The 16197-nt window shown below is 28.6% G+C and overlaps 1 protein-coding gene across 4 annotated transcripts in view; it reads left to right on the top strand.

The window, feature by feature from the left end:
* CSN3 (COP9 signalosome subunit 3) overlaps window positions 1-16197 on the top strand; it is a 114972-nt gene that overhangs the window by 44685 nt on the left and 54090 nt on the right. For all 4 annotated transcript variants that reach the window (XM_035372719.2, XM_035372720.2, XM_035372721.2 and 1 more), the window contains 5 exons: window positions 3123-3212; window positions 3301-3351; window positions 3507-3608; window positions 3807-3878; window positions 12321-12407. In XM_035372719.2, coding sequence (XP_035228610.1) covers window positions 3123-3212; window positions 3301-3351; window positions 3507-3608; window positions 3807-3878; window positions 12321-12407 — 402 coding nt within the window. The remainder of the gene's footprint in view (window positions 1-3122; window positions 3213-3300; window positions 3352-3506; window positions 3609-3806; window positions 3879-12320; window positions 12408-16197) is intronic.

Here is a 16197-nt window from a genome sequence, read left to right on the forward strand (position 1 = left end):
TGATGTAATCATCCTACGAATAGGGGCATTTGGAAGACCAACTTTGAAATTTGGAATTTGTTTTATTGTCAATTTCATATTTTGTAAAACTTTAACAAATTTTTTATTAACACACTCAAGGATTTCAAATCGAGCCATGGCAACGTTGTACAGAAAAAACATTTTTATCTCCAGTGCGTGAGTTTCTGTATCAGAAATTCTAAAGGATATGCTCATTTCAAAGCTATTTTGTGATGTTGCTGTTGAACTGAATTTTATGGTTTAAGGTGAAAGAACGTGATATTTAATAAATAAATGTAACACACAAAACGCTAAAAAAAACGCCCCTTTAAACATAATTTAAAATCTAAAACCTATCCAATTTTTTTTTAATATTTTAAAATCCATTATTCTATGTGCTCCTTTTTTTTTTTTTTTTTTTTTTTTTTTTTTTTAAAGTGTGTAGTTTATACACTTTTTTGAAAATCTTATTCTGAAATTAAAGTGATATCAAATATTTAACTGATATCATCTAAGGATTTTATTTATTTATTTATTTATTTTTTGGAAAATGAATTGCTTTTTTATTGTAATATTTAGTTTTGCATATATATTCTGCAGTTTGCCAGCTAATTGATGAATGTGAATCTCTGTTATTAAATAATGAAAACTATATATAAATATGTACCTCACATTACGGAAAAACTAACCTAGAGCTATCAATTTTGACCACGCATGACCTGAAAATATGCACCTCTAAGCCCAAATATTGAATTTGTTTTTGATTTATCTCATATTTTATGTAAATGACATTTTGATTAGCAAACTTGATCATTTAAAAGCCGTGTGTTGTGCTCACCAAAATGTAACTCGCCAAATGATATTTATTTTTCAAATTAGAAAACTCGGCGATTTAATAGAAATGTATTGCCACTTGGCAAAACATAAAATTTATGTTTCAAGTTGAATCAGAAAACTTATTTAAGGTGCACACTAGGAAGTCCCTTGTGCCCTAAACGGAAATGTGTTGCCATTCCAAAAAACATGATATTTAATTTTTCTTTCAAATTTAATCTCAGTTGTTCACAGACTAAGCAATTCAAAAGCAATAAACCCAATTTTTAACCTGTATTATTATTAATTACTAGCTGAACCGATGAAATGACACGTGGTCAACTCATTAAAATCATTATATATATATATATATATATTTATGACTTTTTTAGATAGTTTAAATAAATAATTAAATTTATTTAACATGTGATGACTTCAAATGAATTAATTATGCAAATACAGAGTGAATTAAAATGAATGCCTCAATTTCATATGTGTAATATGCAAAATGTAATAAATATATTCATTAAAAATGTACAAATATGCAGAGGTAATATAAGCAAGTTTTGAATAGTCACCAACAGATGGCACTGGAAGTCCAATCGTCATCAGTGCTTCTGCGAAAACAAAATGGGCAGAAAAAGGCCTTTATACAATGGCGACGCAACAGCAGAAGGCTTTTTCTGTGCTTCAGTTTCATGTTAGCAAGTCTATTGTCACTGTTCAGTGCCAGTTTCGAACAAAATATGTACAGACAGTACTGGATCATAAGGCAATCCATCGTTGGGATGCAAAATTTCAAGAGACAGACTACATTTGTAAAGGAAAATCAACAGGTTTTCTTCAGTAAGAGAAGATATAGTTGGGCATATCGAAGACATAGTTGAGCAGCAATGTGAGAAGCCCTTAAAAATAGACATATCAAGTTGGATGAGAACTGGTAGTAGCCCTGAAAACTGTATGGAGAGTTCTTAGGAGGCGTTGGCAAATGAAACATATCGTTTCCAGTTGGTGCAACATCTGAAACCCGAAGTTCTGCCACGTCAATTATCTTTCTGTGAGACACTTCTGGTGCACATAGAAGATGGCAGATTTTTGAAAAAGTTGGTATTCAGTCAGGGCCGTTGCTAATGGGGGTGCAGCATGTAAAAGTGTGCAGGTGGCCAAAATCAGGGGTGGCCAGACTCTCGCACTAACAAGCCTAAATATTTTAATTTCTATAAATTCATTGTAAGTACTTGTCATGTGTAAGAACTTTTTATACAATTTGTTATATCTAAATGCTTAGTATGATATAAAAATCTTATTAATCATTGAGCATTTTTTTTTTTTTTTTTTTTTTTTTTTTTTTTTAAATTTGGGAGCAGAAGTATGTGGGCAGCCAGTGGCCTAGGAACGGTCCTATATTCAGTGATGAATCAACTTTTTACATTTCTGGATTAGTAAATAAGCATAACTTGAGAATTTGGGATACTGAACATTCACATGCACCAGTGCAATACCAATGTGGTTCCCATGAGGTTAATGTGTTTTGTGCAATTTCCCATGAAAACATCTACAGTCAAGGAACTGTAGATGTGTACCTTGATATGCTCAAATTATGGCTTCTGCCATAGCTACAAGATTATATGCCTAGCTTTATTCTGCAGCAGGATGATGCACTGTCAGTCACATTTTATGACTGAAGTGCAGAAGCACCTCAATAACACATTAACACAATGGTGGATTGGCTGTGTACCTACCACAGACAATGCATTCTTCCCTTGGCCACCATGATCCATACATCTCGCCCCATGCGACGTTTTTTCTTTGGGGGCTTGTAAAAGATCATGTGTATGTGCTTCCAGGTCCAAGGACCATGACTGATTTGAAAGCCCATATCACAGCTGCTATCGCCAGCATGGATATAGACATGCTGTGCAAAGTTTTACAAGAATTTACATTTGAGACTTGATGTATACCGTTTAATAAAAGGAGCGCATATTGAACATTTGTGAGGAATTCATTCAAAAGTTATTTTCTCTGCATGTATGTATGTTTTTAATAAAATACATTTATTACATTTTGTATAGTGCACCCGTGAAATTGGGGCATTCATTTTGATTTACTCTGTATTTAAGTGCTTAAGAGTAATTTATTTGAAGAAGTAACTGTTTCAGAAACTTTTTTTATGCTAGAATGTAATTTATTAATATTTTTTTCCCTACAAATTTTCCGAGCATTTTTTTATTATGCTTTCAACAATAAATGCAGTTGCTTTTTAATGCAGTTTCAGTTCTTCACATATTATTATTACTCTTATTTTAAAGGTAATTACAACTCCAAGTATGGCTGTGAGTCACATAATGTTAGAAGCTTATAAGAAATACATACTTGTATCCCTGATATTATATGGGAAGGTTTGTATTTTTGTTTCTGTGTTTATTTATAATAAGTAAAATTATTTTATTTTGAAGTAATTTTAGTAATTGTGATACTTACTTTTAGGTTCCCAACCTTCCAAAACTCACATCCCAAGTTGTTGCAAGATTTATAAAGGTTTACTATTTTTTTTTTTTTTTTTTCTGGTTCCTATGTAGTGAACCTATTTTTATATGTTTATTCAGTGCTATTCTTTTCAATTGTGTTTTAGTTTGTACAAAACATGTGAATGAAAATTTCAGTGAATCTTAAGTAAAATGTATTTTATATAGCCTCTTAGTCAACCGTATCATGACTTAGCTGTTGTATATTCTTCAAATAGTCCTGTTGAAGTTCGTAATGCAATATCTAAACATACTGAAATATTCATTAGGGTAAGCATTCTTTAAATTTTAACAATATATATATTTTATTTATTTTTGCATAGAATTATAACTATTCAATAAAAAGATCTATGACAGGTATAGTTACTAGCTAATTGCTATTGTTACCAAAGTCAGTAGGCTATCTGGTAAAAAAAAGTAATTGACTTGAAAGTGGAATATAAAATCTCTCTTTTATTCTTTTTGTAGGATAATAATATGGGACTTGTGAAACAGTGTGTGTCCTTTTTATACAAGAAAAATATTCAGAGGTTAACTAAAGTGAGTTCATATATATATATATAACTCTTATGGCATGTAATATAATCAGGAACACTAAAAAAAAATTGTATTTTTTGATAACATTATTTTTATTTGCTAACCGCTGAAGATGACAGTATATTTAAAATTTTCAAAAATGCACATGTCAATTTCTTTTCTTTTATTTTTTTTAAATGTTTGTTTCATTTTTATTAGTGTTTATTTTCTCAAATATTGGTAGATTGGAATACTTTGAATTGGAAGGGTTTCGGCGCAGAACTTTACAATTTTGAAAATACTTTTATGTTGTGTTTCACAATGCAGTTCCTCAGTATTCTGAGATTTAGCAGATTCTGATTCAGGTTTCTATAAACCAAAGGATAATTATTTAGGTATATGAATAAATGAATAAAAAAAGAAAGAAAAGGTGCACAATACAATTAACTGAGCAAATTTATTCAGTTAAAAAGAAATAATATAAAGGAATGCAATAATTCTATTGTTTGACCTGTGTAAAAAAGTAGCACCCCTCCTACCCCAGATGTCACTTTAGTCACTTTGAAAAACATTTAGTTGCATTTATCTGATCACCTGCAATATCTAAAACTTACAATATGTTGGACAGCCTAAAACACTATTAACCTCAGAATTTCATAATCATTGTGCATTAATTAAGGAATTCACTGATAATAGCTCTAATAATAGTAACAAATGTGTTACATAGTAGAACATTTTAATTTTAAATACAGTTTTGAAAATATAAAAATTGAAATTTTAGACATAGCTCAAAATAGAAATTTTAGACATACCCAAACCCCAAAATAGAATTTTATTAGAATCTGTTTGCTTACTCAGACTAAGCCCTTTAAGGATTAAATTCATTTCTTCATGAGCAGCATTATAAAAATCAAAACAACTCTTGTATATGTCATAATTTTAAAATCTTTCAAAACAAAATTAAAACAGTCACTTGAGCTGAAAGTAATAACAATAATTACATTTCCCCTAATTTATGTAATATTGTTAAATCCATTGAAAATTTTAACAACCGTAATAACTTTATTCTTAACATTAAAAACTTATTTCTCATTGAGAAATAAAAATTGTAAAATTCTTGAAAAACAACTTTGTCGATACACACCAAAATATACTTCAGTACAAAGTCTTTAATCCAAATGTCCATAATCCGGACCTCAAAGCTATAAACTTTCTGCACATGCGTAAACGCATAATGCATTTACGCATGTGCATAATGCATTTACACATGCACATTTAATGTATAATGGACGGTATAATTTAGGCTAAAATTATCTAATTATCTATTTCAGTTAATGTTGCAGATTGCGTTGTCCCTTAATCTTCTAATTGGATCCAGCTTATTATTTTTTTGCAGACTGTTAGAGCAATTTTATAAAAAAATAAGCTTGAACTTTCGATTATGTCAAAAAGGGTTTCCAATTCTGGAGCTGCCAAAGGATCTACAAAGTGAAAGCATGTTTCTATGTACCGCTTCCGATAGTGAAGAAAGTAACAGAGAGGTTATTGAAAACGAAAAAATTTCGATTGACAAGTTAGTCGGTATTCTCGACACAGCAATTACAGGACTTGAATAGTTGAACTGAACAAGAGATTATGTCTGTCTGCAGAATTAAAGAGAAAGTATTAGCACAAAAAATGAAGCAACGTAAACAACTTACATTGAAAGAAATGTTTAATAAAGTAAACAAATATTAAGGGTTTTTTTTTGTAAATTTTGATACCCTTTAGATCATAATTGCTCCTTATCTCATAAATTACGGTTTCATATTTTTAATTTTATAATTTCTGCATGCCATCTTACCAGATTTAAATTGATGATCTATAAACCGAAAAAACCCCTAATCCGGACTCGTCAGCAACGAGTCCGGATTAAAGACTGTAGTGTATTATTAGAGATGAAGTTGCCAATTTTTAAAATATAAATTACTCTCTAAAATATTATTGACAACTATTTCATCATTTCTTGTATACAGCATTTAATCAAATTAATTTTTTTTTAATCTTACATAATAATAAATTATTTTCCCCATTTTCTAATGTCCATACTAGAATTTCCTTCTAGTATACAAAAACCTCAGGTTCTTTGATCTTAAAAACCTTAGCCAAATTTATGAAAATAATATCTGGTACTGACAAGATTCTAAATATATTAATTTTTTTTGACAATTTTCATAAATATATTATTACAGGTTACATAGAAAATTATTGATAATCCTGAACTCAGAAATCTTTCGCAGCTAGGTACTAAATTTCATCTTACACATATAATCAGTAATAAAAGATGCTTGGAACATGTCTATAATATCAGCAATACATAGTTAAATCCAGTTATAAATTTAGTGCCCATATTAGTACCCTTATAGAATGGAAAAACAAGATTATTAAAATATTAAAATGATTAAAAAATAAATATACTATATCAAAATTCATAATCTTCAAAATAAATATCCAGAACTTTTTAATGATATACAGATACTTAAAAATCAGTTAGCATCATTTGAAAATCTTTCTAATATGAATTAATTGAAACTGTACTCTATAATAATATCAGCTGCAAAGCTTCCAATTACAATGAAAAAAGCATTATTAAAAAGCTTAACAATTTCCACAAAAAATTAAAAATTTCTAATAAAACTTTTCATAACAAATTTCTTAATTTTTATGCTCTTCCCAGATTTCATGAAACACCATTTAAATTTATTGCCAGAGATACCAAAAATTATGAAAAGAGCATAGATTTTATTTTTCATAAAAAGAAATTTAATAACATTTTTAATAAGATTTTTAAACATTGCCCATGATTCCAATTTGCTCCTTAACCATTACTGGATTATTAAAAATAATTTAAAAAATGATCAAAACAGATAAAATCATTACATTAACAGTTATGATTTTGAAAATTGTTACACCTCTCTTTTCTTAAAAAAATTTATAATAGTCTTATCCAAATTTATGAATTATTTCCAGCGCTCGGTAACATATTTAATTTTGGTGAATTGATTACCTATCCTAACTGTTCAATTTCTTATAAATTTAACAAATCAAATTATAAAATTTTCCTATAAATTAATGGTATTACTATTGGAACCTATTTTTAAATTACAGTATCACTTTCAGTAATTTTGAGTTAATTGAAGCAACTATTATTTATACTAAGCATTTAAACCATTTCCAATAATAATGAAATTGATTGTCTTGACCTTAAAATCCTCAACTGTAAATTCTCAAAAGTAGTTAAACTTTTTTATTAAAAAAAAAAGACTTTTTAACTTTCCTACCAATAAACTCATGCATTGAAATTTCAGTCTTTCTAAAAAAAAGTTATTGCTGACATCATTATCATTCAGACTCTAAGAATAAAAAATATTTGCACTTCAGTTGAAGAAGATCAAGAATTTCAAATAATCTAATTCATTTAATCTTATTAACTTACTTCTCCAAAAATTGCACATTAATTCATTTTAATTTTAATTTATTGTTACTTAGGATTTATTTAAGCCAGTCTCGAGGAATTTACTGGATGCATAACAATTGTAAATACACTTGCAAATTTATATATAGTCCCTCCATTTTTGTTGCTAATAAATGGCCATTTCTGTTCCGGTCCTATCATAAGCCAAATAGGTGAAGACTTTCTCTACTGTTAGCTGACTTTCTCCTTTTCGAAACTTTCTACTCCCCATATTACCAGTCCTTTTTCTACATAACTTTGTATGCTTTAATAAATTGACTACTATATAAAATTTTTAAATTTCTTTCTTAAAATTAATATTTCTAAGCAATTTTTCAAAATTAATTTTTTTTTCAAAAGAGTTTATCAAAAAAGATGAACTTTTTTGAAAAAAATTTTCAAATTTTCTGATTTTTCATATTTAATTACGATTTCACACTAAATTTTGTAATTTATTTAATTTTATGAAATTATGCTAATTTAATTTACTATTTTACGGCATGTTTTTATTTTTCAGACTAATCAGTTACTGAATCTCAACCCAGTTCTTACATTTTATTATTTCCTTTTTTTCCAGCTTCACAGCTGTAACTTAACCCAACTCTTTCTTTGAGAAAATTATCAAGAGTTACTCATTTGGAATACACCACATGGATTTTTTTGTTTAATTCAGATTTTTTTCAGCTGAGCCTTTTTCAAATTTAGTTATTTGAATTTATTCAGTTTTATTTTTCCTAATTTCAGACATATTATCTTTTAGGCTATAAGCCTTCCATTTTTATTCTCCAATTCAGAAACTTTTCAGCCCAATTTTAAATTCTTACTAATTTTTTTTTAATTATTTTATTTGGAATTAAATTGTTTCCTCATTTTGATTTAACCACATCCCTTACAAATTTTTTGAAAAAATTACAAAAAATCATTACATTTTTTAAATTTTAATATTAAATACAAGGAAACAAAATATGTAGGTTTAAGTTGAATTTTTTTACAGGTGTAAAAAAGCATTTAGGTTTAATATTAGTTTACTATCCTGAGTTATCTTGAGCAAATGAAAAAAGTTAAATATTGATCTTTGTATTATAGATAGTTTTGAAACAAGGGACAACACAAAGTGATACCAGACATTCTGGTCTCTTTTTCTTATTGGCTTACCTCTGGAATCTCATTTACGGGAGCACAGAATACACTGTCTCGTTAGATTTGATTTTTTTTTCAGTAGCAGGAATAACATCTGGAAAATGTGTACCTCTTCATAATCACTATCTGAAAAATAATTTCTTTCGCTAACTTGCATCATTGCCATTATTTTACTTTTTTCAACGCAACTATCCTTCTTGATACATTATTAATCTACAAGCCAACATACTTTACAGTAGAGAAAACACGTGATCAGTCCCGCCAAAAGAACTGCGAAACTAACAAAATTTGCCAAACTACCAATCAAAGCTGAATATTTCCTTTCATTTCCTCCATGCTGAATAAAACCGTGATACAACAAATTGTACTGACAAAATGTGCTTTGCCTGAGTTTTCTCATGATAATAATTAACTGCAATATCCAAGATAACTCAGAGTAATCAGGCAGGCGGGTAAAAAAATTTCAGCTTTCAATCTACAACAGTTTATTTTGATTAGTAAAGTTTTTTAGCAGTTTTGTTTTTTCCTTTGGTTTGAAATTCAAATATATATACAGTACAAAGTCCGTAATCCGGACTTCGGCAATTCCGGATTAGGAGTTTTTCCAGATTATAGATCATCAATTTAAATCTGGTAAGGTGGCATGCAGAAATTATACAGTTAAAAATATGAAATTGTAATTTATGAAATAAAGTGCAATTATGATCTAAAGGGTATGAAAATTTACAAAAAAAAAAAAAAAAAAAAAAAAAAAGCTTAATATTTATTTGTTTATTTTATTAAACATTTCTTTCAATGTAAGTTGTTTAAGATGCTTCCAGAAAAAATTCAAAAAGTTCCTTTTTCTTTTTTTCTTGTGTCATCCAATGCCATACTCCTCGCATAATTTTGAGATGGATATGCCTTTATCCATTTTTGCAGCAATTCCACTTTTTGTTTGATGGATGTTGAAATATGGCTTCGCTTTGTAGATCCTTTGGCAGCTTCAGAATTGCAAACTCTTTCTGACATAATTGAAAGTTCACACTTAATTTTAATAAAATTGCTCTAACAGTCTGCAAAAAAAAAAAAAAAAAAAAAAAAAAATAATAATAATAATAATAATAAGCCGAATGCAGTTAGAAGATTAAGGACAACGCAATCTGCAACATTAACTAAAATGCCTTAGAATCAGTAAAGATAATTTTAGCCTAGCTTATACCATCCGTTATACATTAAACGTGCATGCGTAAACATGCTAACGCATGCGTAAACACACTACGCACATGCGTAAAGCATACCAAAAAAAAGTGCGGCTTTGAGGTCCGGATTACGGACTTTGTACTGTATATATATTATTAGCACCTTGCTTTGGATTTATCCAGTGAATTTTCAGGTTTCTTACTCAAGAATTTAATTAATTGGTTATTTTACAAGTTGCTTACAGATTACTTTTGTTTTAGCTACTATTTGTTTTGTTACTATTTGTTTTCCTAGTTGTTTACGCAAGAACTTTTTCCCTTTTTAAAAATATTTATTGTTTTTTTGGGTTACATTGAAGCAGGTTATGTTTGATGATTAACTAAATTTAAAAAAAAAAAAAATGTAAACAATTTACTTTGTTGCACTAATGAAAATTAAATTTTTCTTAATTTTAACCAAGTTTTCTTTATTGGCATTTTCTGTATATTTTTTAAATGTTTCCAATATTAACAATCAGTTTGATATAATTCAGAAACATTCCTGTGTCAAAAATTCTTTGGTTGTTTCTTGAGAACAACCAAGAAATTTTTTTTAACATTTTGTCCTTTTTAGTTTTATTTGTTTTTTATGTTTTTAATACATTATTTCCTATTAGAGAATAGTCCACTCTCCATGATTTAATTTTTTGATTAAATTTTGCAGCAAACTGCATGATTTTAATAACATATATCATCCCAATTTGAAATTTTTCAACTTTTATCTATATATTTCATAAACACTGAAGAATAAGAATGTATTTTTGTTCACTTTTTTTTTCTGTGAGATTTCATTCACATATATAAATATCAGATTCTGAAACTGAATTTCAGTAATATTTGTTTGTTTGTTTGTGTAATTATGGCAAAGCCTCGAGGGCTATCTGCCTAAGGGGAGGGATGCCTTCGTGGAGGACTTTCTAAGGGAAACTGGCTCGTATACATGTTACACATGGGGAAAACCACGAAAATGCCCATGCAACCAGCCCGTTCGCGGGATTCCAACCTCGGACCGAACTACCAGTGTTCAGCGACTTTACCGCTCGGCCACTGGTGGGCGAATTTCAGTAATAAAAATAACAGTTATTTAGAAAGACTAGAAATCAAAATTGAAATAATAAAGAAAAATTTCAAAATTGAATCTACATCATTACAAGAATAGTGTAATAAAACAATATTTTTTGTTACTGCATATAATAACCCTCTTTTGAAACTTTAAATGAATAAATTCAAAAAAAGAAGAAAATTTGATCTAATCCTGCTGAACCTTTATTTCAACAATAATACATAGTTCATGTGAAATTCAGAAATGATACATTCCTTTCTACCATGCAAGATTTAATGTTTTGGATATATTGTCAACACATTCCAACCTTTTTCTCATTGTTAAGAAAATTGGTTGGAAGAAATTTATTTTTTCCTTACTATATATTAATATTATTACATTTCATTCTTCAACACATGGCAACAACGTATGGCAGAGCACAGCATGTATTCCCAACATATAGCAGAACACAGTGCTAATCATGCTACTCATCAGTTTAAATATTTTCATTATATGTATGCCTGTTATAACCTTTTTTTTGGTAATATATGTACTTTTTATGCTTTCTGAGGCATCTGTTTTCACATATGTAAGTATAGATTAATTTTGAAACTGAATTTCAGTTTGTAACAGACAGAACTTAACATATTTATTCAGAAAGAATGTAAAAGAAAATTGAATCCTTTATCATCAACTCAATGTAAAATTCTGTAAATCAATAAGAATTATATCACAATTTTCATTTGATTTTTGGGGAAAATTATGTAATTGCTATGCATTTCATTACAGAAGTAATAAAACATTTATTTTCAAATAAGTTAAACAATATCAGTAAATTATCCCTTTATGGAGTGCCATGGAAGATTGTCCACTTTTTCCAAGCTCTTCCAGTTTTTTTCCCAATTTCTTTTTTTCTTTTCTTTCTTTCTTTTTTTTTTTTTTTTGAGAGGGGGGGGGGACTTAACCATAATTTTAAGTGCCCACATGCCACACTCATGTAAACATCTAAGATTCCTTCAAACCTGGGCCCAACATATGGCAGAACACAGTGCTTACCTTGATCAGAGTAACTTTTCCCGGTATAAAAGCATAAAAAATTTACAAAATGACAATCAAATAACATAAAATTTAGACTATTCAATTAAATATTGATGTACTTTACATTAGAATCACATTATAAATAGTTCAGTTATCTGGATCATGCATATAATAAAGTGAATTAATGTCAATTTGGAGATCTTTTGAAATGGCGAAAAGCTTCCAGAAACTCCTGGTTTTTCCTATTTTAAAGTTAGTAGCTGTGCATTATGTAATACATAAAACGAAATCTTTATGCCTTGTTCTAAGTAAATATAATAAGTTTATATATGGGTGAAACATATACTTTTTTTTTTTTAATCTCTACAATTACCTTATTTGATCAAGCCAACAGTTTTCTGAATTTTTGGACAAAAAAGAAAGTAATAAATATCAGATATTTAAAAATTACTAGACATGTCATATATTGAAGTAGAATTAAATTAGGGATTTTATGTTTTTCTTTCATATGTATGTTATGTTATTGTTTACAGACATTTCTGACCCTGTCATTGAGTGATATGGCTAACAGAGTTCAGCTTTCAGGACCCGCTGAAGCAGAATTTTATGTCCTAAAAATGGTATTATAATAAAAATATATAATATAAATTAATATTTAATAATTTTTGGATGAAATTGGGATTCAAATTTATCATTGTTAAATCTCGAAATGTAAAATGTGTTAGCTGTTGCAAAGATGTTAACCCTCTGAGCAGGATTTTCAGAAACATCTTGTCCAGAAAGGTTAACCCTATGAGCAAAATTTCCAGAAACAGTACGTCCAGAAAGGTTAACCCTCTGAGCAACCTTTCTGATCTGCTTGTGAAGATTGTTTTTTAAGCAGCTTTTATTAGCTAGACTTGTATGATTATTTTGTTCTTGTTTTCATAACTATCCATATATAAGAAAAAAGGAAACTAAATATTTAAATTAAATAAATGCAGTCTTTCTGCTTAAGGGGCTAATATATAGGTTCTTAGAATGGTTATGCTTCCATTATTTTTAAAATTAAGTTTCAATTAAAAAAACTTTCAAATGGATATCTATATATATGCTGTTCTGTTAGGTGAGGTTAATTATGTTACAAAATAAAAAAATATTTTTAATTTAATGGACTGTTTAGCACATTTTATATTTCAAAAAAGGAATTCAAGTTGTTTAATTTTCTCTAAACCTAAGAAACAAAAGATTAATGTTCAGACATTTATAGTGAAATTAGAATTTCAACACAACATTATAAATGTTAGCAGGATTAAAGTTTCAGTCTTACTTCAGTGATAAATATATCACTTTGATTTTCTTAGTTGTTCCTTTGAAATATGTATTAAAGACAACATAATTTATTTTAATAAATTTACTCAAAATTTCACACCCAAAATGTAGAAAAATTGTGGGGTTCTATTAAATAGTGGAAAAAAAAAATATGGCTTGACATTATCTGGCTTCATGGCTTTTGGAATTCATATGGTGGAAATCTTGTGGGAAAGGTAAGCTTTTTAATACCGTATGAAAGCAGCTGCAGAGGTATAGTAGCCACAAGTAGTTTAAGCTTAATCTTGGTACCATTTTGAATAATGGGGCTGTGAAAATCAAGTAGCACCCTTCAAAATACTTCTAAACATTTAAAATAGCTATAGTTAATGTTTGTGTAAATTTACTTCAATGCAGTTTCTAAATCTGGAATAGTTTTCCAAAATATTACTGAATTTAGTAGTTATGCACATCTAAAAATTTTTATTTCTCTAATTATTTTTCTTCTTTGATTTAAAACCTTTATTTTAGTATATAGTAGAAAGTAGTTTCTTGTATTATATAGAAATTCAGCATAAGCGATAGCTTTTATAAAAAATTACATCTATTTGTCTTGAGTAATTAAAGTATAATTTCTTAATTTAAAAAATAATTTTGAGACTTTAAATTTGATTTTCACTTGTTATGATTGCTGCATACTTCCACATAAGGAAATGAAAAGCATATTAGCATATTGTCTACCATTGGCCAAGTTGCAGTTTTTCCATTACGATGCATGTTAAAATTCAGTTTTTGCTCATTGTTTCAGTAATTGAAGAATTTTGCTTGGTCATCTTGAAGGAAACCGCTTCCAAAGTCTTTGTTTTCAATAAGTGGATTTGGTCTCGTGGCAAAATAAAAAGTATTTCTACTTAAAGGAAATACTTTTTGAAATCATCTAGCCCAAGTGATCCAGTGAAATAAATAAACTATGATTTTATTAATTAAATTATATGTGTAATAATACTATTAAATAAGCTCACAAGCCTCCATATGACAATATTTTATGAAAAAGTACCATATTTGACGGCATATAAGACGCACTGGCATATAAGACACACCCTTATTTAGACGGCCATACACAAGGAAAAAAAGTTTCAATAGCGTGGTTTCTTTTAGTTCTCACGTTTCGTAAAAGCCAAATAAACAATTATTGAATGCAATTACCTTAACGTATAAGACGCAGGTAAATTTTTTGAGACCAAATTTAGGAAAAAAAGTGCGTCTTATATGCCGTCAAATACGGTAATATTACAAAGTTTTTTTTTCTCACCTTTTGGTATTGCTATTTTAAATACAGCTGCATTGCTTTTTATGTGGTTTTGAAGTTTTGCTGTTTGTATATCATCTGAAATTGGGATTTTCCCTGTGAATATCTGTATCTATACATATATATATAATTACAAAACAATTTTTTTAAAAAAAACAAAATATAATCATGCTTAGTATTTTCATGCATTAAGGTGCTGAAAATTTATCAGTAAAGACATAAAGTAAGAAATTTAGAACTAATTTTTCACAAAGACCAAAAATTGAAATTCATAAGTAATAAATTTCATACATAACAAATTTCAATTTTTGGTCTTTTTGAAAAATTAGTTCTAAGTTTCTTATTGTATGTCTTTACTTATATATATATATATATTTTACAGTGTATGATTCAGTACTGTCGTGCACAGTCCGTCCTTCAGAGGAGGAACATTTGCGCAGACAAATCCAAAACAATACATGCTGTTGTCTGACAGAGAATGCTATATAGCTGGATATGTACATATTTTTGACGACTGTGCGTGTTCTCAGTTTTTTGTTATACAGTCAAAAGTCTTTAATCTGGACTCATCGGGACTTCGGCGATTCCGGATTATTGGTTTTTCCGGATTATAAATCATCAATTTAAATCTGCTAAGATGGCATGCAGAAATTATAAAATTAAAAATATGAAACCGTAATTTATGAAATAAAGAGCAATTATGATCTAAAGGGTATCAAAATTTACAAAAAAAAAAAAAAAAAGCTTAATATTTGTTTACTTTATTAAACATTTCTTTCAACACGCGCATGCGTAAAGCATACATTAAGCATAGTCGAAATTAGAAAATTGCAACCAGAAAACTATTTGATGTGTATTTGTGATATTTATAATGAAGAGGAATTTGATTTAAATCATATCAAAGGAGTACATCAAGATGAAATACTACATTTAGTAAGGAATTGTAAGCCGAATGAAATAAACACATCTGCCCTGAAGATAAGGATAGTGCTGACAGATCAACTTCCAGTTCATTGCACGCCGCGACATTTCCCCCCACCCCCGCAGAGCAGCGTTGAAATTGATAAACAGATTTCGGAATGGTTAGAAAAACAAAGGATATGCCTTTATCCATTTTTTGCAACAATTCCACTTTTTGTTTGATAGACATCGAAACATGCTTTGGCTTTGTAGATCCTTTGGCAGCTCCAGAATCGGAAATTCTTTTTGACATAATCGAAAGTTCAAGCTTACTTTTATAAAATTGCTTTAACAGTCTGCAAAAAATAATAAGCCGGATCCAATTCGAAGATTAAGGAACAACGCAATCTGCAACATTAACTGAAATAGATAATTAGATAATTTTAGTTAATTTTAGTTTAACTTATACCGTCCATGCGCAGAAAGTTTGTAGCTTTGAGGTCCAGATTATGGACATCCGGATTAACGACTTTTGACTGTATTTTGAAATTAGCATAATTTTCTGGTGCATAGACACAATTAGGTAATTATGCATAGACACAAAATTTTAAATTTTAACCAAGGAATCAGGTTGTATAGAATGACATGTAAAAATATGTAATAATTTAACTTGAGATTTTAACTAATAATTTAACTTGTAAAATTTAGAGCTTTCTTGTTATTTATGTTAACAGCATGGTTCAACACATTATTCCAACTTTTGCAATATTATGTATAAATTCTGAATGTCCTGCAGTTTGTGAGATTATTTATACCTTTTCATTACTGCTAATTATATCGTCTGGGTATTGTGAAAAATATCAAAAATGTGTAGGTTATCAAGACTTTAGGTTAATTTTAACTCATTACTT

Source organism: Stegodyphus dumicola, chromosome 5 (assembly GCF_044657685.1).
Source record: "Stegodyphus dumicola isolate Sdum_Otavi_A_Nest chromosome 5, ASM4465768v1".
Lineage (NCBI taxonomy): Eukaryota > Metazoa > Arthropoda > Arachnida > Araneae > Eresidae > Stegodyphus > Stegodyphus dumicola.